The 21915-nt window shown below is 45.4% G+C and overlaps 1 protein-coding gene across 1 annotated transcript in view; it reads left to right on the top strand.

The window, feature by feature from the left end:
- The window catches only part of hsf2bp (heat shock transcription factor 2 binding protein), a 164175-nt gene that overhangs the window by 95762 nt on the left and 46498 nt on the right, over positions 1-21915 (top strand). The window contains exons 4-5 of the mRNA XM_078560488.1: positions 5856-6005; positions 19079-19223. Coding sequence (XP_078416614.1) covers positions 5856-6005; positions 19079-19223 — 295 coding nt within the window. The remainder of the gene's footprint in view (positions 1-5855; positions 6006-19078; positions 19224-21915) is intronic.

The following is a 21915-nucleotide window of genomic DNA, read 5'->3' as shown; positions in this document are numbered from 1 at the left end:
TCTTTCCCTGGTTATCCTCTTTCCCTTAATATATTTATAAAATGCCTTTGCATTTTCCTTTATAGTGTCCGCCAGTATTTTCTCATGCCCCCTCTTTGCTCTCCTAATTACTTTTTTAAGTACCCCCCTACACTTTCTATCCTCCTTTAGAGCTTCTGCTGTTTTCAGCCCGCTGTATCTGCCATAAGCCTCCTTTTTTCCCCCTTATCCAAACCTCTGTATCCCTTGACATTCAGGGTTCCCTGGACTTGTTGGTCCTGCCCTTCACCTTTACGGGTACATGTTGGCCCTGAACTCTCACTATTTCCTTTTTGGTTGACTCCCACTGGTCTGATGTAGACTTTCCTACAAGTAGCTGCTCCCAGTCCACTTTGGCCAGATCCTGTCTTATCATATTGACAACAACCTTCCCCCAAATCAGGACCTTTATTTCCGGTCCATCTTTGTCCTTTTCCATAACTACCTTAAATCTTACAGAGTTATGGTCACTATCCCCGAAATGCTCCCCCACTGACACTTCTACCACTTGTCTGGCTTCGTTCCCTAAAATTAGGCCGAGTACCGCCCTTTCTCTTGTCGGAATTTCTATGTGCTGGCTCAAAGAGCTCTCCTGGATGCACTTTAAGAATTCCGCCCCCCGCTAAGCCTTTCACACAGACTATCCCAGTTAAAACTGGGGAAGTTGAAATCCCCCACTATTACCACCCCATTATTTTTCTGAGATTTGCCTATATATCTGCCTCTCTATCTCCTCCTGACTGTTTAGAGGCTAATAGTGTATCCCAGCAAAGTGATTACCCCCTTTTTGTTTTTAAGTTCTACCCATATTGCCTCATTTGAGGAACTTTCTAAGATACCATCCCTCCTTTCTGCAGTAATTGACTCCTTGATCAATAGTGCAATGCTACCTCCTCTTTTACACCACTCCCATCATGCCTGAAGATTCTATACCCTGGAATATTGAGCTGCCAGCCCTGCCCTTCCCTCAACCATGCCTCTGTGATAGCAACAATATCATATTCCCATGTGTTAATCAAGGCCCTCCATTCATCTGCCTGACTTGCAAGACTCCTTGCGTTAAAATAGATGCAATCCAGCCTTGCATTATCCCCTTGTGCCGTTACAGGTCTATATTTGCTCTGCCCTCTAGACTGACTTAATTTCTCTTCTATATTTGGCTGTGCACCCCCCCTACTGTACCTCCACCCTGTATCCCATCCCCCTGCTAAATCCTTGGCAGCCGCCATCCTGCCAGTGTTGATCTTGGTGCATTGCAATGCCAGCGCCATCACCTCAGCCTGAAGATGGACGGACTCCTCCATCGTGCCTTGTAATCTGAGGAGTGCAGTGGACATCCCTTCCTAAAGTTCCTTAGCTCTCCTTTGGAGCTCCAGCAACTGTGACATGACCGAGTCCAGAGGCTCGTCAGCTGATTCGGACTCAGCAACGTTCTGGCCTCCAGCAGTCCACCGAGTGCCGGGGACCTGGGAAGTCCCTGCCTCCGCCTGCTGTGGATCAGAAAGTGCAATGTGCTCACCAGAATGTGATCCTGAGGCTACTGTAAAGCTAGGTCCCACTGTTTCTGTGCTGGTGGAGGGTGTGAGCGAACGCTCTGATGGGACTTCAGGGAGGGTGCCTCCAGATTCCTGTTCAGAGGTTTCCTCGGTGTTTGATTGGAGGCCCTGGGTCTTGGACTCTTTGACAGATGTGCCTGCGAAAGCAAAGGGAGATAATTAGTGCATGGCAGTGGCCTGTGAAAGAGGACACATAAGACCATAAGACATAGGAGCAGAAATTAGGCCATTCGGCACATCGAGTCTGCTTCGCCATTCAATCGTGGCTGATAAGTTTCTCAACCCCATTCTCCCGCCTTCTCCCCATGACCTTTGATCCCCTTACCAATCAAGAACCTATCTGTCTCAGTCTTAAATCACTCACAGCATGGTTGTCTGATGGATGTTACACTGCTGGATCCTCACCTGGTAGAGCAGTGCCGACCTTACCGTGAGCACAGAACCGATCCTGGTCATCCCTGACCAGCTGGATGGCTCTGTTTTCAAATTCTGTCAGAACTTTGATCTTCGGCACTCCTCCGCCTGTCTGCGACCTTTCCCTCCTGTTGTGTGCCAGTTGTCCTGCATGGATAGAGGTGGGGAGAGTGTATCAGAACACCTGCCAGGCCAGATAATCAGTATGCCTAGTCTGCGTGGGTGGAGAGTGGTCCCATGGACGGGATGAAGACAATGACAGTTTGTGTGAAACAGTGAATGGTGATGTCCCTTGCATTGGCAGTGAGTGAGAGCCCTGTGGATGTGTGATGGGTGTGTGAGTTGAAAGTGATGAGAAGAGTGACTTACCCTGGCGGAACAGAGGAGATCATTTATCCTTTTGTGGCCCTGGGTAGCTGTCCTTCTCTGCAGAGTATTTGCGCTGACCACTGCTACCACCGCCACCCAAGCTGGATTGGTCACGTTGCTGCCCATCCTGCAGCCAACCGGGGGGGTTGTAGAGCAGATCCCGGTGGGCCTCTATGGTATCCGGCAGTCGCTCAAGAGACCTGTCACCTGTCGTTGAAGCGGGGCCTTAAGTCTTTTTTCCTTTGCTGGCCATGTCTCCCGGGCAGCGGTGGTGAACTGGTAACAATGAGCACTTTGCTGGCGGCTGCCTTTTAACGATGGCTGCTGGCATGATGCAACAGCAGGGTGATGGTGGGTGGGCGAATGAGAGCACCCCCTCCATGGAAACAGCAAGTTTCATGGGAGTTAATAAATAATGAGGTGGACTCGGGATGATATGGCATGAAAACCTGCCATTTTCGTCGGCAGGTAGGACTCTTATTTTTCCCGCCCGATGCTGCACTTAGTGCAAAACTCGAAAAATTCCATCCTACATTTGGAGTCCTGTAGACTGCAAGCTTGAAATTATCAAAGGAAGTTTGGCGTAGAAATGTACTTGAAATGCTATTGAGTAAACATGGCTGGGGTCTTAGCATGTAAGGTATGATGGGAATCTTTATATTATGGTAATGGTAAAGTTCCAAACACATATGGGACAATGGAATTTACATATTAAAGAGAGAGAAACATATATAAAGGGGAATGAAAGGCTATGTTGAGGGGCCATGTAAGATCTAACAGGAGTGTGTGAAACTGCCTCCGATAAACCTCCAGCCATTTGTACTTAAGTCTGCTGTGCCCAGTAACTAAAATTGGAGACAAGGTTTTGGAATTCCATTGTCAAGTGGATATTGTGGTAAGTTGCTGGCTTGTTTTTATTTAATTTAAAATTATTTTGGACTGTTGCCTTAGAGGGGGCTGTGCAATCTGGAGTCAGGTTAATTAGGAATTTTAGGATTTGGTATAGTAGTAATCGTAGTCTTATGTTTGTGCTTGAAATCTTTTCTTTTGCTAATAAATATTTTAATTTTTTTTTTAATCTCTAGAGGTCCTAGTGAACTCATTACTTCTGAACTCGGTGCACACATCTTCTCATGATAAATACAAATTGCAAAACCATAGTGACAGCATGGGCAAGATTCCCTTGTGGATTTAGTCCGCCAGGCACACATCATCTGCCACATCATATCATTAGTCACTCTCATTCTTCATACTAGCGTGAATCACTTCACACTTTTTTGCATTAAATTTTATCTGCTATGTGTCTGCCCATTTCCCCAGCCTACTTATGTCCTCCTGAAATGTGTTCACTGCAGTTCCAAGTTTTGTGCCATCTGCAAACTTCTAAGGTGCCGCACAAAAGATTAATACACAAGATAAGATCACACAGAGTTGGGGGTAATATATTAGCTTGGATAGAGGATTAGCTAACCAACAGAAAGCAGAGACTCAGGATAAATAGGTCTTTTTCTGGATAGCAAGCTGTAACTAGTGGAGTGCCACAGGGTTCGGTCCTTGGGCCCCAACAATCTATATTAATGACTTGGATTCAGGGATAGGAGGTACTATAGCTAAATTTGCAGATGACACCAAAATAGGTGGGAAAGTAAGTTGCAATGAAGAAATAAGATTTGGACAGGTTAGGTGAATGGGCCAAAATTTGGCAGATGGAGTTTAACGTGGATAAGTGTGAGGTTATTCATTTTGGTCGGAAGAATAAAAAGGCGACTTATTATTTAAATGGAGAGAAACTTCAGAATGCTTCAGTGCAGAGGGATCTGGGTGCTCTCGTGCATGAATCGCTGAAAGCTAGTATGTAGGTACAGCAGGTAATAAGGATGGCAAATGGAATTTTGGCATTTATTGCTAAAGGAATAGAGTATAAAAATAGGGAAATGTTGCAACTGTACAAGGCATTGGTGAGACCGCACCTGGAGTACTGTGCATAGTTTTGGTTCCCTTGAGGAAGGATGTAGTTGCACTGGAGGTGGTTCAGAGGAGGTTCACTAGATTGATTCCAGAGTTGCAGGGCTTGTCTTATGAGGAGAGATTGAGCAGTTTAGGCCTATACTCGCTAGAGTTTAGAAGGATGAGAGGAGATCTAATTGAGGTATATAAAATGCTAAAGGGGATGGACAAAGTAGATGTGGAGCGGATGTTTCCCTTTGTGGGGCATTCTAGAACGAGAGGCCATAGTTTTAGGCTAAGGGGTGGTAGATTTAAATCAGAGATGAGGAGGAATTACTTTTCTCAAAGGGTCGTGAATCTGTGGAATTCACTACCTCAGAGTGCAGTGGATGCCGAGACGCTGAATAAATTTAAGGAGGAGATAGACAGATTTTTAATTAGCAATGGGTTGAAAGGTTATGGGGAGAGGGCGGGAAATTGGAGTTGAGGCCAAAATCAGATCAGCCATGATCGTATTGAATGGCGGGGCAGGCTCGAGGGGCTGAATTGCCTACTCCTGCTCCTAGTTCTTATGTTCTTACCTGGTCTAATCTGCACAATTCGGATTTCACACTTTTGGCCTACCAAAGTCCCACTTCAGTGGAGGCAGCTAATGACTTTGAGGGCCAGCTGCCTCCATAAACCGCACATAGACAAAACGTGCCCTGCCCCTTCAAAAATGGGAAGTGCCTTGTTTGGCGTAATTTAAGAATTTTGGGCAGCTCTGCCATTTTCACCATGATGGAGAAGATCTATGTCGTGGTGAAAATTTGAGCCTTAGTCTTTTCGGCAGAGTATTATTTCATTATGTTGATGGCAGGGAAAGAACTACGAGATGGTATGTGAATATTAGGCACATGCATAAATAGAAATCTGTGACACCTTTGAAGTGTGCTACAGATAAGCCTTTAAGTGTTAATGTACGATCACTAAGTAAGATCACCTTGACCAATCAGAGTCAACTTGACTTTTTTAAATTTAAACCAAAGCTTGGGGGATAACCATTCCCTGATGCATTCTCCATGGCAATGCCCTGACCATTCATCCTTTTTCTTGTTGCCCCCTTTGAAACTTGGTACTCTTGCATCTGTCCTGAGTGCAAGACAAATAGTTTCAACAGCATGTCTCATTTTTTTCAGCAATATTGAAGATTTCATTTAATGAGAATGTATTTGTGATTATCTGAAGGTGAAATTGGCCTTTGGTAATTGATTCAAAATGGTTAATGGTGAATTGGCGGCCTGATTAACACCTGCCCAACTCTCTTTCTCGTTGAAAATTCGCTATCAGCTGTTTCACACTACCACTGAAACCAGTTTCACTCCCTCTGTTTATGCTTATTTTTCTCTGGTATGCTTACTTGGAGATATTAAATACATTTTTAAAGGTGGGTCTCCTAAGGTGATGGTAAAAATAACCAGCAGAAAATGTAGTAGCCAAAAGCTGTTTTTTTGCACTGTGCTGGATTATTACTTCCTGCTGAAATTACTTCCTATATTTTTTTTTATGAAGGAAAAATTGGCTTCGAGGCTACAATTGAATGAAGCAAGACAACAGCTGCTTCAACAAGCTGAATACTGCACAGAAATGGGTGCTGCAGTCTGCACTTTGCTCTGGAGTGTCTCTAGCAACGAGGAATCTGTTAAATTTATCCTTGGAGGAGTAGGTTGTATTGAAATTTTAAACTATTCTCACATTCTCTGGCCTTGCAAGGGAAAGTGGTTGAATGGCAAATGTCAAACTCATTCAAAGCTATGTTTATTTTTAAGAATGACATGAGTTGCATTTTTAAATTTAGGGTTGATTTGAACGTTCAGCCAGGAGGAAGAATCAGTAACTGAGAACTGTGGGCTAGAGTTGGCTATGGAGCCACAGAAAGACACAGGATATGGGAATGCTTTTCTAAAGCTAGAGAGATTTAAATTCAGTTGTACCCATTTATGCAGTGTTACTCCCTCGCGCATAACTGGTGACGCCTGACGAGTCTCGGATACTTAGAAAATCATAGTAAGATCATACAAAGTCAATATGGTCTTTTGAAAGGGAAATCACTTGTTAGGGTATTTTGAGGATGTAGCTAGTAGGTTCCCTTTAGAAACAGATGCAGTGTACTTGGAAATAGCAAAAGGCATTCAATATAGTGCCACAGAAAAGATTAAAGGTGAGAGTGACTGCCCTTGACATCAAGGCAGCATTTGACCAAGTGTGGCATCAAGGAACCCTAGCAAAGCTGGAGTCAATGGGAATTGGGGAAAACTCTTCGCTGGTTGGAGTCATACCTAGCAGAAAGGAAGGTGGTTGTGGTTGTCAGAGGTCAATCATCTTAGTTCCAGGACATCACCGCAGGAGTTCTTCAGGGTAGTGTCCTCGGCACAACCATCTTCACCTGCTTCATCAATGACCTTTCTTCCATCATAAGGTCTGAAGTGGGGATGTACGCTGATGATTGCACAATGTTCAGCACCATTCGTGACTCCTCAGATACTGAAGCAGTCCATGTCTAAATGCAGCAAGACCTGGACAATATCCAAGCTTGGGCTGAAAAGTGGCATGTAACATTTATGCCACTCAAGTGCCAAGCAATGACCATTTCCAACAAGAGAGAATCTAACCATCACCCATTGACATTCAGTGGCATTACCATCACTGAATCCCCCACTATCAACATCCTGGGGGTTACCATTGACCAGAAACTGAACTGGACTAGCCACATAAATACTGTGGCTACAAGAGCAGGTCAGAGGCTAGGAATCCTGCTGCAAGTAACTCACCTCCTGACTGCCCAAAGCCTGTCAACCATCTATAAGGCACAAGTCAGGAGTGTGATGAAATACTCTCCACTTGCCTGATAAGTGCAGCTCCCACAACACTTAAGAAGCTCAACACTATCCAGGACAAAGCACCCGCTTGATTAGCACCCAATCCACAAACATTCACTCCCTCCACCACCGACAAACAGTGACAGCAGTGTGTACCATCTACAAAATGCACTGCAAAAACCCACCAAGGCTCCTTAGGCAGCACCTTCCAAACCCACAACCACTACAATCTAGAAGGACAAGTGCAGCAGATACATGGGAACAGCATCACCTGGAAGTTCCCCTCCAAGCCACTCACCATCCTGACTTGGAAATATATCGTTCCTTTAAAGTCGCTGGGTCAAAATCCTGGAACTCCCTCCTTGACAGCACTGTGGGTATGCCTACACCACAGGGATTACAGCAGTTCAAGAAGGCAGCTCACCACTGTATTCTCAAGGGAAATTAGGGATGGGCAATAAACGCTGGTCTAGCCAGCAATGCCCACATCCCATGAATGAATAAAAAGGTTTTAAAAAATGTAATTACTTTCTTAATTAAGTTAGAATAATTCCTATATATGCCACACCTCTTTCCTCCATGCACTGAATTCCCACGTGACTTAATTCATTACTCACTCGGTCTCCATCTCACTCCAACATAGTCACTGTCTCCTTGCGCGCCCATTACTGATCATGTGGTTTGAAAATCCTATCTCTTTTATAAATCCTCTGATGAGTCACTAGCTGGTTTAGCTCCCTGCTGCAGTAATTCACACCAATTTAACCAACTGCTTTCAATTGATTGACAGTTTACTGCCACTACCAGGCAGATCCAGGTAGATGAATTTCGGGCTCGGCATGGTGCTGAACTCTTCTTCTGCCGCCTTTGTCTCCGTGCTCACTTCTTTGGGCAGGAGTCCTCTCCCTGTTCAACGGATCCTTTTACCCACCTCCAATATTCTCCCTCCACCTGGACCCCTCCCTCTGGATTCTTACCTTCTCTTGATCTTTTCATTGAGAACTGTCGGCGTGACATTAGTCGTCTCAATTTCTCTGCTCCTCTCACCCACTAACCTGTCTCTCTCTGAACTTGCTGCACTCCGTTCTCTCAGGTCCAACCCTGACATTGTCATCAAACCCGCTGACAAGGGTGGTGCTGTTGTTGTCTGGTGCACTGACCTCTACCTCGCAGAGGCTGAGCGTCAACTCGCAGACACTTCCTCCTACCTCTCCCTGGACCATGACCCCACCACTGAACATCAAGCCATTGTTTCCAGGACTGTCACTGACCTCATCTCCTCTGGAGATCTTCCTTCCACAGCTTCCAACCTGATAGTCTCCCAACCTCCTACCCAAAATCCACAAACAGGACTGCCCCAGCAGACCGATCATGTCAGCCTGTTCCTGCCTCACGGAACTCATTTCTTGCTATCTTGACTCCATTCTCTCTCCCCTTGTCCAGTCCCTTCACACCTACATCCGTGATTCCTCTGACACCCTACATCATATCAACAATTTCCAGTTCCCTGGCCCCAACCGCCTCTTCTTTACCATGGACGTCCAATCCCTCTACACCTCCATCCCCCACCCGGATGGTCTGAGGGCTCTCTGCTTCTTCCTCGAACAGAGGCCCGAACAATCCCCATCCACCACTACTCTCCTCCGTCTGGCTGAACTTGTTTTCACACTGAACAATTTCTCCTTAAACTCCTCTCACTTCCTCCAAATAAAAGGTGTGGCTATGGATACCCGCATGAGCCCCAGCTATGCCTGTCTCTTTATGGGTTATGTGGAACATTCCTTGTTCTAGTCCTACTCCAGCCCCCTCCTACAACTCTTTCTCTGGTACATCGATGATTACTTCGGTGCTGCTTCATGCTCTTGTCTGGACCTGGAAAAATTTATTAATTTTGCATCCAGTTTCCACCCCTCCATCATTTTCACATGGTCCATCTCTGACACTTCCCTTCCCTTCCTTGACCTCTCTGTCTCAATTTATGGTGATAGACTGTCCACCAATATCAATTACAAGCCTACCGACTCCCACAGCTACCTCGACTACAGCTCCTCACACCCCGCTTCCTGGAAGGACTCCATGCATTTCTCTCAGTTCCTTCGCCTCTGTCGCATCTGTTCTGATGATGCCACTTTCAAAAGCAGTTCCTCTGACATGTCTTCCTTCACCGAGGTTTTCCACCCACGGTGGTTGACAGGGCCCTCAACTGTGTCCGGCCCATCTCCCGCGCATCCGTCCTCACACCTTCTTCTCCCTCCCAGAAACATGATAGGGTCCCCCTTGTCCTCACTTATCACCCCACCAGCCTCCGCATTCAAAGGATCATCCTCCGCCATTTCCGCCTACTCCAGCATGATGCCATCACCAAACACATCTTCCCTTCACCCCCCCCGGCGGCATTCCGCAGTGATCGTTCCTTCCGGGACACCCTGGTCCACTCCTCCATCACCCCCTACACCTCAACCCTTTCCCATGCAGCCGCAGAAGGTGCAACACCTGCCCCTTTACTTCCCCTCTCCTCACTGTCCAAGGGCCCAAACACTCCTTTCAAGTGAAGCAGCATTTCACTTGCACTTCCCTCAATTTAGTCTACTGCATTCGTTGCTCCCAATGCGGTTTCCTCTACAGTGGAGATACCAAACGCAGACTGGATGACCGCTTTGCAGAACACCTTCGGTCTGTCTGCAAGCATTACCCAGATCTCCCTGTCACTTGCCATTTCAACACTCCACCCTGCTGTCATGCCCACATGTCCGTCCTTGGCCTGCTGCATTCTTCCAGTGAAGCTCAACGCAAACTGGAGGAACAGCACCTCATATTCCAACTAGGCACTTTACAGCCTTCTGGATTGAATATTGAGTTCAACAATTTTAGATCATGAACTCTCTCCTCCATCCCCACCCCCTTTCCGATCCCCCCCCCCTTTTTTTCCAATAATTTATATAGATTTTTCTTTTCCCACCTATTTCCATTATTTTTAAATGTATTTCCATCCATTGTTTTAACTCTACCTTTTAGCCTTTTTCGATTCCTTCACCCCACCCCCAATAGGGCTATCTGTACCTTGCTTGTCCTGCTTTCTACCCTTAATTAGCACATTCCTCAGATAATATCACCACCTTCAACACCTTTTTGACCTTTTGTCTGTGACATCTTTTGGTTATCTCCACCTATCACTGGCCCTCTATCCAGCTCTACTTGTCCCAATCCCCCTTAAACCAGCTTATATTTCACCTCTCTTCTATTTTTACTTAGTTCTGTTGAAGGTTCATACGGACTCGAAACGTTAACTGTGTTCCTCTCCGCAGATGCTGCCAGACCTGCTGAGTTTTTCCAGGTATTTTTGTTTTTATTTTGGTTTCCAGCATCTGCAGTTTTTTGCTTTTATACTACCAGGTAGATCCCTGTTTAACAAGCTAGTCTAACATACTTGAAAGTTGTTAGTTACATGCCGGTGTTTGATTCTTCGTGTATTTTTAAACCTGAAAAAATCAGAACTTACTATGTGTAGCTGATTCACGACTCACTTGGTCTCCATCTCAATCAGTCGCGCACCTTTCTGATGAATTTTGACTTTTCTTGCCCAGCATGGGCTCCACTCACAATTCCTGCTTAGTGATTAGCATTACCCGTGGTTCCAAATGGCCTCTCTGCTCCTTGCTCTGGCTGCCGGCATATACACAACTGCCTTCTCTCCAATCTGACTGCTGTTTGGGCGAGAGAAAAAAAATCACAATTCTCTGAAGAGTCATACGGACTCGAAACGTTAACTCTGTTTTTCTCTCCACAGATGCTGTTAGACCTGCTGAGTTTTTCCAGCATTTTCTGTTTTGTTTCATAGGCCAAGTGGCTGATTGCGCTGAGTACTCAGTATTTTTTTTTATTTAGCTGATACTTAGGGTTTTCCTGGTGCTGACTGTCTTGGGGCAAACCACTGTAGTTGGACATCTGAAACACACTACAAGGTCATTTCACCTCTTTATAGCTCAGATGCCACAGATTTTGCTTACCCTTTTCAACATTGCCTCCCAAATCAGGATATATTTTCTGTGAAAGTTGGAAAGGTTACAGCACAAAAGGAGGCCGTTTGTGCCAGCTCTCTGCAAGAGCAATTTAACTAGTCCCACTTCTTTGGCCCTCTCCCCATAGCCCTGCAATTTTTGTTCCCTTGCATTGCTTATCCAACTCCCTTTTGAAAACCACAGTTGAATCTGTATCCACCACCCATTTAGGCAATGTTTTCCAGATCTTGACCACTCACTGCATAAAAAATGCTTTTCCTCATATTACTGCTGGTTCTTTTGCCAATCACCCTAAATCAGTGTTCATTAGTACTCAACCCTTCTGCCAGTGGGAACAGTTCCTCTGGATCTCTATCTGACCCCCCATGATTTTGAACACCTTTATCAAATCTCCTCTCAATCTGCTCTTCTAAGAACAACAACCTTGGATTCTTCAATCCATCCAGGTTACTGTATCCCCGAACAATTGTCGTAAATCTTTTCTGTACCCTCTCTGAAGCCTGCACATTTTCCCTAAAGTACAGTGTCCAGAATTGAACATAATACACAATTAAGGCTGCATACAGGTTTATCACAACTTCCTTGCTTTTTATTCTATGTCTCTATAAAGCCCAGATCGCGTATGCTTTATTAACAGCTTTCTTAACCTGCCCGTCCATCTTCAATGATTTATGCGCATGTATCCCCAGGTCTCTGTGCCTGCACCACTTTTTAGAATTTAGTTGATATTGCCTTTCCTCATTCTTCCCACCAAATGTATCACTTCACACTTCTCTGCATTAAATTGTATCTGCCATGTGTTCACCCATTCCACCAGCCTGCCTATGCCCTCTTGAAGTCTACCACTATCCTCTTCAAAGTTCACATTACTTCCAAGTTTCATGTCAGCTGCAGATTTTGAAATTGTGCCCTGTACACCGAAGTCTTGGTTATTGATGTAGATCACGAAAAGCAGTGGTCCTTGTACCGACCTGGGGCAACCCCTCTAGCTACCTTACTCTAGTCCAACAAATAACCGTTCCCCACTACTGTTTCCTGACACTCAGCCAATTCTGTATCCATGCTGCCACTGTCCCTTTTATTCCATGAGCTTCAACTTTGCTGACAAACCTATTTAGCCCTTTATCAAGTGCCTTTTAGAAGTCCATATACACCACAGCAACTGCATTACCCTTATCAACCCTCTCTGCTACCTCAAAATAACACAATCAATTTGGTTAAACATGACTTGACCTCCCTCCATAGCTCCTTACTCTCCTTTCCACCCACCAGAAACCTCATACTTTCCCTCCCCTACTTCACGTCTCCTTTCCACTCCCTTTGCCCCATTACAGCCCCTCCTCATATCCCTTTCCCCCTCCCATTTGCCAAAGACCTCATACAGTCTCTTCACCACTCCATTCCTCTTTTTCATCCCCTTCAACCCCTCTTCCTCATTTCCACTTCTGTCTGCCTCTGCCCTGGTAGATGGTAGTGGCCATGGCTTTGGAAGATGATGTCTAAGGAGCCTTGGTGAATTCCTGCAGTGCATCTTGTAGATGGTACACACTGCTGCTACTGTGTGTCAGTGGTGGAGGGAGTTAATGTTTGTGGATGTGGTGCCAATCAAGTGGGCTGCTTTGTCCTGGATGGTGTCCAGCTTCTTGAGTGTTGTGGGAGTTGCACTCATCCAGGCAAGTGGGAAGTATTCCATTACACTGCTCACTTGTGCCTTTTAGATGGTGGATAGGCTTTGGGGAGTCAGGAGGTGAGTTACTTGTTGCATGTTTCCTAACCTCTGACCTGCTCTTGTAGCCACAGTATTTATGTGGCTGGGCCAGTTCAGTTTCTGGTCAATGGTAACCCCCAGGATGTTGATAGTGAGGCATTCAGTGATGGAATGCCATTGAACATCAAGGGGCAAAGGTTAGATTCTCTCTTGTTGGAGATAGTCATTGCCTGGCACTTGTATGGCACCAATGTTACTAGCCACTCGTCAGCCCAAGCCTGGATACTGTCCAGGTCTTGCTGCATTTGGAAATGGACAATTTCAGTATCTGAGGAGTTGCGAATGGTGCTGAACATTGTGCAATCATCAGTGAACATCCCCACTTCTGACCTTATGATGGAAGGAAGGTGGGCCTAGGACAGTACCCAGAGGAACTCCTGCAATGATGTCCGTGTCTCCCCATCCCATGCACCAGAGACTTCATATGCCCCTTTCCCCACTTTTCCCCCTCCTTCTCAGTCCTCTAGTTGCCACATCCTTTGCCAGTTCTGACAAAAGGTCACTGATGTGAATCATGCCTGACTTGCTGAGTATTGCCAGCATTTTCTATATTTATCTAATATTTTCAACATCTACAATGTTTTTTGATTTTGCAAGAGAATTTTTATTATTAGGAACATAGGAGCAGGCCATTCAGCCCGTTGAACCTGCTCCATCATTCAATACGATCATGGCTGATCATTCACGTCAATGGCTTTTTCCCATACTGTCCCATATCCCTTTTGTCAATCTCTAAACATACTCAATGACTAAGCTTCCACAGTCTTCTGGGATAGAGAATTCCAAAGATTCACAACCGTTTGAGTAAAATAAATTCTCCTCATCTTGGTCCTAAGTGGCTTCCCCCTTATTTTGAAATTGTGCCCACTTGTTCAAGACTCCCCGGCAAAGGGAAACATCGTATCTGCATCTACCTTGTCTATCCCTCGTAGGGTTAAATGGGATCACTTGACATGCTTTGAAACTCTAGAGAATACAGTCCCAGTTTTCCCAATCTTTCTTCAAAGGATAGCCCCATCATCCCGGGAACAAGTCTGGCGCACCCTCAATGCACTCCCTCTATGGCAAGAATATCCTTGAGTTACATCAAATTTGGACCGTGGTCAGGAACATTGAGTGAGGCAGGTATGGGGATTCAAAATTTAGCTTTGGAGGAGCTTCAGCCAGTGCCCTTGTCCAATAGGTACGAGGTTCTTGCTCTCGGTGTGGACGAGGGCACAGACTGCAAGGAGGATGAGTGAACTGGCCACAATACTGTGGTACAGAGCGGCATTCAAGCAGGGAGAGAAATGAGAAATGTAGTAGTAATTGGGGATAGCATAGTTAGGGGAATAGACACTGTTCTCTGCAGCAAAGACAGACAGTCCCAAAACAAAAAGTGCTGGAAAAACTCAGCAGATCTAATGGCATCTTTGGAGTGAAAGACAGAGTTAACGTTTCGAGTCCGTATCTCACAGAGAGCCCAGAAGGCTGTGTGGCCTACCTAGTGCCAAGGTTAAGGACATTTCTTCTGAGCTGGAGAGGAACTTGGAGTGGGAGGGGAAGGATCCAAGTGTCGTGGTCCACATAGGTACCAATGACATAGGTAGGACTGGGAAAGAGGCCCTGCTGAGGGACTACAAGCAGCTCAGGCCTAAATTAAAAAGCAGAATCACAAAGGTAATAATCTCCAGATTACTACCTGAGCCACATGCAAATTGGCATAGGGTAAATAAGATTAGAGAGGTAAATGCATTGCTCAAAGATTAGTGTGGGAGAAATGGGTACCGATTCATGAGGCGCTGGCACCAGTACTGGGGAAGGAGAGAGCTGTTCTGTCGCGACGGGCTTCATTTGAACCATGCTGAGACCCATGCCCTGGCGAATCGTATAACTAGGTTGTAGATAGGACTTAAAACTTAATTAGTGGGGGGTTTCAATTGAAGGGAAGTTTAAAAATGTTTTAAAAAGTTTAAAAAAGAAACATGAGAGCAGAGGTGCAGGGAAATGAAGAGGTGAATGATAATCAAAGTGTGACAGGAAGAGGCAGAAGATATAAGCAAAAGAGATCAGAATCAAAATGGGCAATAATGATAAAAACTCAAAGCTTAAAGGGCTTTACCTGAATGCACACAACATTTGCAACAAGATAGATGAGTTGACAGCACAATAGAAATAAATTAATATGACTTGATAGCTATTACAGAGACGTGGGTGCAGGGTGACCAAGACTGGGAACTCAATATTTGAGGGTATTCGACATTCTGGAAAAATATGCAAAAAGGAAAAGTAAGTGGGTGGCTTTGTTAATAAGGGAAGGTATCAGTGCAGTGGTGAGTAGTAATATAGGTGTAATAGATTATGATGTGGAATCAGTTTGGGTGAAAATAAGGAATACCAAGGGGAAGAAATGACGGGTGGGAATCATCTATAGGCCCCGAAAAGTTGCCTCACTAGGACAAAGTATAAATCGGGAAATAATGGAGGAATGTAAGAAGGCTGCTACAATTGTCATGGGTGATTTTAATCTGCATGTTGACGGGACAAATCAGATTGGCAGGGGTAACATGGAAGACAAATTTGTAGAGTGCATCAGGGAACCGTCGTTGCACCACGATTGGCTCCACTGCACAGGGGAGGAGTAAAAAATGTGGGAATGCAATAGTTATAGGTGATTCAATTGCAAGGGGAACAGATAGGCGTTTCTGTGGCCACAAACGAGACTCCAGGATGGTATGTTGCCTTCCTGGTGCTAGGGTCAAGGATGTCTCAGAGCGGCTACAGGACATTCTGAAGGGGGAGGGTGAACAGCCAGTGGTCGTAGTACACATTGGTACAAACGACATAGGTAAAAAAAGGGATGAGGTCCTAAAAGCAGAATATAGGGAGTTAAGCAGTAAGTTGAAAAGTAGGACCTTAAAGATAGTGATCTCAGGATTACCACCAGTGCCACATGCTAGTCAGAGTAGAAATAGCAGGATATATCGGATGAATACGTGGCTGAAGAGATGGTGTGAGGGGGAGGGTTTCAGGCTCCTGGGACATTGGGACTGGTTCTGGGGGAGGTGGGACCAGTACAAACTAGGCAGGTTACACCTGGGCAGGACCGGGACTTATGTTCTAGGGGGAACATTTGCTAGAGTGGTTGGGGAGGGTTTAAACTAAAATGGAAGGGGAACCTATGTGAACCTATGCAAAGAGTCAGAGGAAGGGGAAATCAAGGACAAGAACAAAAGACGGATAGGGGAATAAGAAAAGTGATAGGCAGAGAAATCAAGGGCAAGAATCAAACAGGGCCTCAGTGAAATATAGTGGGAACGGGACAAGTAATGTTAAAAAGACAAGCCTTAAGGCTTTGTGCCTTAATGCGAGGAGTATTTGCAATAAAGTGGATGAATTAATCACGCAAATAGATGTAAACAGGTATGATATAGTCGGGATCATGGAGACATGGCTGCAGGGTGACCGGTGATAGGAACTGTACATCCAGGGGTATTCAGTATTTAGGAAGGACAGACAAAAAGAAAAAGGTGGTGGAATTGCATTGCTGGTTAAAGAGGAAATATATGCTATAGTGAGGAAAGATATTAGCTCCGACGATGTGGAATCTGCATGGGTAGTGCTGAGAAACACCAAGGGGCAAAAAACGTTTGTGGGGGTTGTATATAGACTCCCAAACTATAGTAGTGATGTTGGGAATGGCATTAAACAGGAAATTAGAGACTCATGCAATAAAGGAACATCTGTAATTATGGGTGACTTTAATCTGCATATAGATTTGGCAAATCAAATTAGTAACAATACCGTAGAGGAGGAATTCCTGGAGTGTATACAGGATGTTTTTCTGGATCAATACATTGAGGAACCAATGAGAGAACAGGCCATCCTCGACTGGGTATTGTGTAATGAGAAAGGAATAATTGGCAATCTAGTTGTACAAGGCCTCTTGGGGATGAGCGACCATAATATGATAGAATTCTTCATCAAGATGGAGAGTGACGTAGTTGATTCTGAGACTAGGGTCCCAGAGGATGAAGGTATGGAACTCGGGGAGAGAGACTGTGAGGTTCTTGAGCAAATTAATATAGGAAGTGACAAGGTATTGGAGGTGTTGGCAGGCTTAAAAGTGGACAAATCTCCAGGTCCGGATGATTTGTGTGTCCCAGACTGCTGAGGGAGGCAAGGGAGGAGATCGCAGGGGATCTGACCCAAATTTTTTATTTCTCTCTGGCCATGGGGGAAGTGCCAGAGGACTGGAGAACAGCTAATGTTCCGCTATTTAAGAAGGGTTGTAGAGATAAGCCAGGAAACTACAGGCCAGTGAGTCTCACGTCAGTGGTAGGGAAACTATTGGAGCAAATTCTGAAGGAGAGAATCTATCTCCACTTGGAGAGGCAAGGTTTGATCAGGGATAGTCAGCATGGCTTTGTCAGAGGGAGGTCATGCCTAACAAATTTGATTGAATTTTTTGAGGAGGTGACCAGGTGTGTAGATGAGGATAATGCAGTTGATGTAGTTTATATGTATTTCAGCAAAGCCTTTGACAAGGTCCCACATGGGAGACTTATAAAGAAGGCAAATGCACATTGGATACAGGGTAATTTGATAAGGTGGATTCAAAATTGGCTTAGTTGTAGGAGACAGAGGGTGATAACAGAAGGATGCTTTAGTGACTGGAAGCCAGTGTCCAGTGGCGTACCACAGGGATCTGTGCTGTGTCCCCTATTATTTGTCATTTATGTAAACGATATAGATGACTATGTTGGGGTAGGATTAATAAGTTTGCGGATGACACAAAGATTGGCTGGGTGGTTAACAGTGAGGTTGAGTGTCTTGGACTACAGGAAAATATAGACGGGATGGTCAAATGGGCAGATAAGTGGCAGATGAAATTTAACCCTGAAAAGTGTGAGGTGATACACTTTGGAAGGAGTAATTTGACAAGGAAGTATACAAAGAACGGCATGACACTAGGAAGTTCTGAGGAACAAAGGGACCTTGGCGTGTGTGTCCATAGATCTCTAAAGGCGGAGGGGCATGTTAGTGAGGTGGTGAAAAAGGCATATGGGACACTTGCCTTTATCAATCGAGGCATAGTTTACAAAAGTAGGGAGGTCATGTTGGAGTTGCACAGAACCTTGGTGAGGCCACAGTTGGAGTACTGTGTGCAGTTCTGGTTGCCACATTATAGGAAAGATGTGATTGCACTGGAGTGGGTGCAGAAGAGATTCACCAGGATGTTGCGTGGGATGAAACATTTAAGTTATGAAGAGAGGTTGGATAGACTTGGGTGTTTTTGTTGGAGCAGAGAAGACTGAGGGGCGACCAGATCGAGGTGTACAGATTATGAGGGGTATGGACAGGGTGGATAGGGAGCAGCTGTTCCCCTTAGTTGAAGGGTCAGTCATGAGGAGACATAAGTTCAAGGTGTGGGGCTGGAGGTTTAGGGGGGATGTGAAGAAAAACTTTTTTACCCAGAGGGTGGTGATGGTCTGGAATGCGCTGCCTGGGAGGATGGTGGAGAGTGAAATTCCATCTGCCACTTATCTGCCCATTTGACCATCCCATCTATATCTTTCTGTTGCCCAAGACACTCAACCTCACTGTTAACCACCTGGCCAATCTTTGTGTCATCTGCAAACTTTCTAATCCTACCCCCCACATAGTCATCTATGTCGTTTGCCTCACATCCTTTAAAAAGTACCTGGATGAGCACTTGGCATGTCATAACATTCAAGGCTATGGGCCAAATGCTGGTAAATGGGGTTAGGTAGGTAGATCAGGTGTTTCTCACGTTTTGGTGCAGACTCGATGGGCCAAAGGGCCTCTTCTGCACTGAGTGATTCTGTGAATTAGCTGCAGCTGCTCTCAGTGAGCTTGTATGCCCCTGTTTAAGGTGGAATAAAACTTAACTTCTCTTAAGGAGTAATTTTTAGTTAATTGCTAAATTAAAGAAAAAAAACTGGTCCTTGGATAAAAATTAACTTTTAAAACTCCCTCATTTACCAAACTTCCACTTGGCTCTCTGTTTCCAAAGCAGCACTCCAGTTCAAACCTATTAGTTATAATTCTTTTGGCAACATTGTAGTATGTTTGTGTGTCTGCACATTAACTATTTAGTTAAGAATAGGATCCTTTTTTAATTAACAGAGCAAAGCGGAAAAGTTTTTCAATATTGTGGGACAAACAATCGAAAGTTTTGTGAAATCTCTAGATGGAAGCATGAAGGAGCAACAGAAAAATCTGGATTCAGATGAAAACCAGTTTGTTCTGGCATTGGCAGGAATTGTAACAAGTAAGTCTCACCTCTGGTTAAAACAAATGTTTGTGTTCTGTATGCTGAAATTCCTTCACTAATTTCTCACCTTCTTATCAGCATATATGTTATTGCACACAAGCCCTGAAATTTCTACCTGGTTTGGTACTGAAATTTGCTCCCTAACATTACTGATCTCTGTCTCTGCTTCAGTTTATCATTCACAGTTTTGTTACCCCAGATTCAAGCATTCCAATAAGATAAAAGCAAAAAACTGCGAATGCTGGAAATCCAAAACAAAAACAAAAATACTTGGAAAAACTCAGCAGGTCCGGCAGCATCTGCGGAGAGGAGCACAGTTAACGTTTCAAGTCCGAATGACCCTTCAACAGAACTAAGTAAAAATAGAAAAGAGGTGAAATATAAGCTGGTTTAAGGGTTGGGGGGGCTGGTAGAGCTGGATAGAGGGCCAGTGATAGGTGGAGATAACCAAAAGATGTCACAGACAAAAGGTCAAAAAGGTGTTGAAGGTGGTGATATTATCTGAGGAATGTGCTAATTAAGGGTAGAAAGCAGGACAAGCAAGGTACAGATAGCCCTATTGGGGGTGGGGTGGGGTGAAGGAATCGAAAAAGGCTGAAAGGTAGAGATAAAACAATGGATGGAAATACATTTAAAAATAATGGAAATAGGTGGGAAAAGAAAAATCTATATAAATTATTGGGAAAAAAGGGGGGGAAATCAGAAATGGGGTGGGGATGGAGGAGAGAGTTCATGATCTAAAATTGTTGAACTCAATATTCAGTCCGGAAGGCTGTAAAGTGCCTAGTCGGAAGATGAAGTGCTGTTCCTCCAGTTTGCGTTGAGCTTCACTGGAAGAATGCAGCAGGCCAAGGATGGACATGTGGACATGAGAGCAGGGTGGAGTGTTGAAATGGCAAGCGACAGGGAGGTCTGGGTAATGCTTGCAGACAGACCGAAGGTGTTCTGCAAAGCAGTCACCCAGTCTGCGTTTGGTCTCTCCAGTGTAGAGGAAACCGCATTGGGAGCAACGAATGCAGTAGACTAAATTGAGGGAAGTGCAAGTGAAATGCTGCTTCACTTGAAAGGAGTGTTTGGGCTCTTGGATGGTGAGGAGAGGGGAAGTAAAGGGGCAGGTGTTGCACCTTCTGCGGTTGCATGGGAAAGTAGGAGGGGGTTGAGGTGTAGGGGGTGATGGAGGAGTGGACCAGGGTGTCCCGGAGGGAACGATCACTGCGGAATGCCGCCAGCGGGGTGAAGGGAAGATGTGCTTGGTGGTGGCATCATGCTGGAGTAGGCGGAAATGGCGGAGGATGATCCTTTGAATGCGGAGGCTGGTGGAGTGATAAGTGAGGACAAGGGGGACCCTATCATGTTTCTGGGAGGGAGAAGAAGGTGTGAGGGCGGATGCGCGGGAGATGGGCCGGACACGGTTGAGGGCCCTGTCTACCACCATGGGTGGTAAACCTCAGTTAAGGAAGAAGGAGGATATGTCAGAGGAACTGTTTTTGAAAGTGGCATTATTAGAGCAGATGCGACGGAGGCAAAGGAACTGAGAGAATGGGATGGAGTCCTTACAGGAAGCGGGGTGTGAAGAGCTGTATTCGAGGTAGCTGTGGGAGTCGGTAGGTTTGTAATGGATATTGGTGGACAGTCTATCACCAGAAATTGAGACAGAGAGGTCAAGGAAGGGAAGGGAAGTGTCAGAGATGGACCATGCGAAAATGATGGAGGGGTGGAAATTGGAAGCAAAATTAATAAATTTTTCCAGGTCCAGACGAGAGCATGAAGCAGCACCGAAGTAATCATCGATGTACCGGAGAAAGAGTTGTGGGAGGGGGCCGGAGTAGGACTGGAACAAGGAATGTTCCACATAACCCATAAAGAGACAGGCATAGCTGGGGCCCATGCGGGTACCCATAGCCACACCTTTTATTTGGAGGAAGTGAGAGGAGTTTAAGCAGAAATTGTTCAGTGTGAGAACAAGTTCAGCCAGACGGAGGAGAGTAGTGGTGGATGGGGATTGTTCGGGCCTCTGTTCGAGGAAGAAGCGGAGAGTCATCAGACCATCCGGGTGGGGGATGGAGGTGTAGAGGGATTGGACGTCCATGGTGAAGAGGAGGCGGTTGGGGCCAGGGAACTGGAAATTGTTGATATGATGTAGGGTGTCAGAGGAATCACGGATGTTGGTGGGAAGGGACTGGAAAAGGGGAGAGAGAATGGAGTCAAGATAGCAAGAAATGAGTTCCGTGAGGCAGGAACAGGCTGACATGATCGGTCTGCAGGGACAGTCCTGTTTGTGGATTTTGGGTAGGAGGTAGAAGCGGGCCGTCCGAGGTTGGAAGACTATCAGGTTGGAAGCTGTGGAAGGAAGATCTCCAGAGGAGATGAGGTCAGTAACAGTCCTGGAAACAATGGCTTGATGTTCAGTGGTGGGGTCATGGTCCAGGGGGAGGTAGGAGGAAGTGTCTGCGAGTTGGCGCTCAGCCTCTGCGAGGTAGAGGTCAGTGCGCCAGACCTGCCTCTTTACTTCCCCTCTCCTCACCGTCCAAGGGCCCAAACACTCCCGATCATGCTCCATGGCAATTTTTATTTGGCCTTTTTCACAGGTTTACTGAACAGCATAGATATGTCACTAGAGACAGCATTGGTATTTACAAAATGGCTTACTCGAGCTATTTTTCATGGAATTTTAACTCTCTTTAGTGAC

The sequence above is a fragment of the Cetorhinus maximus genome, chromosome 16, assembly GCF_964194155.1.
Source record: "Cetorhinus maximus chromosome 16, sCetMax3.hap1.1, whole genome shotgun sequence".
NCBI lineage: Eukaryota > Metazoa > Chordata > Chondrichthyes > Lamniformes > Cetorhinidae > Cetorhinus > Cetorhinus maximus.
The sequence above is the reverse complement of the archived record's forward strand: the minus strand, read 5'-3'. Positions and strand labels throughout refer to the sequence as shown.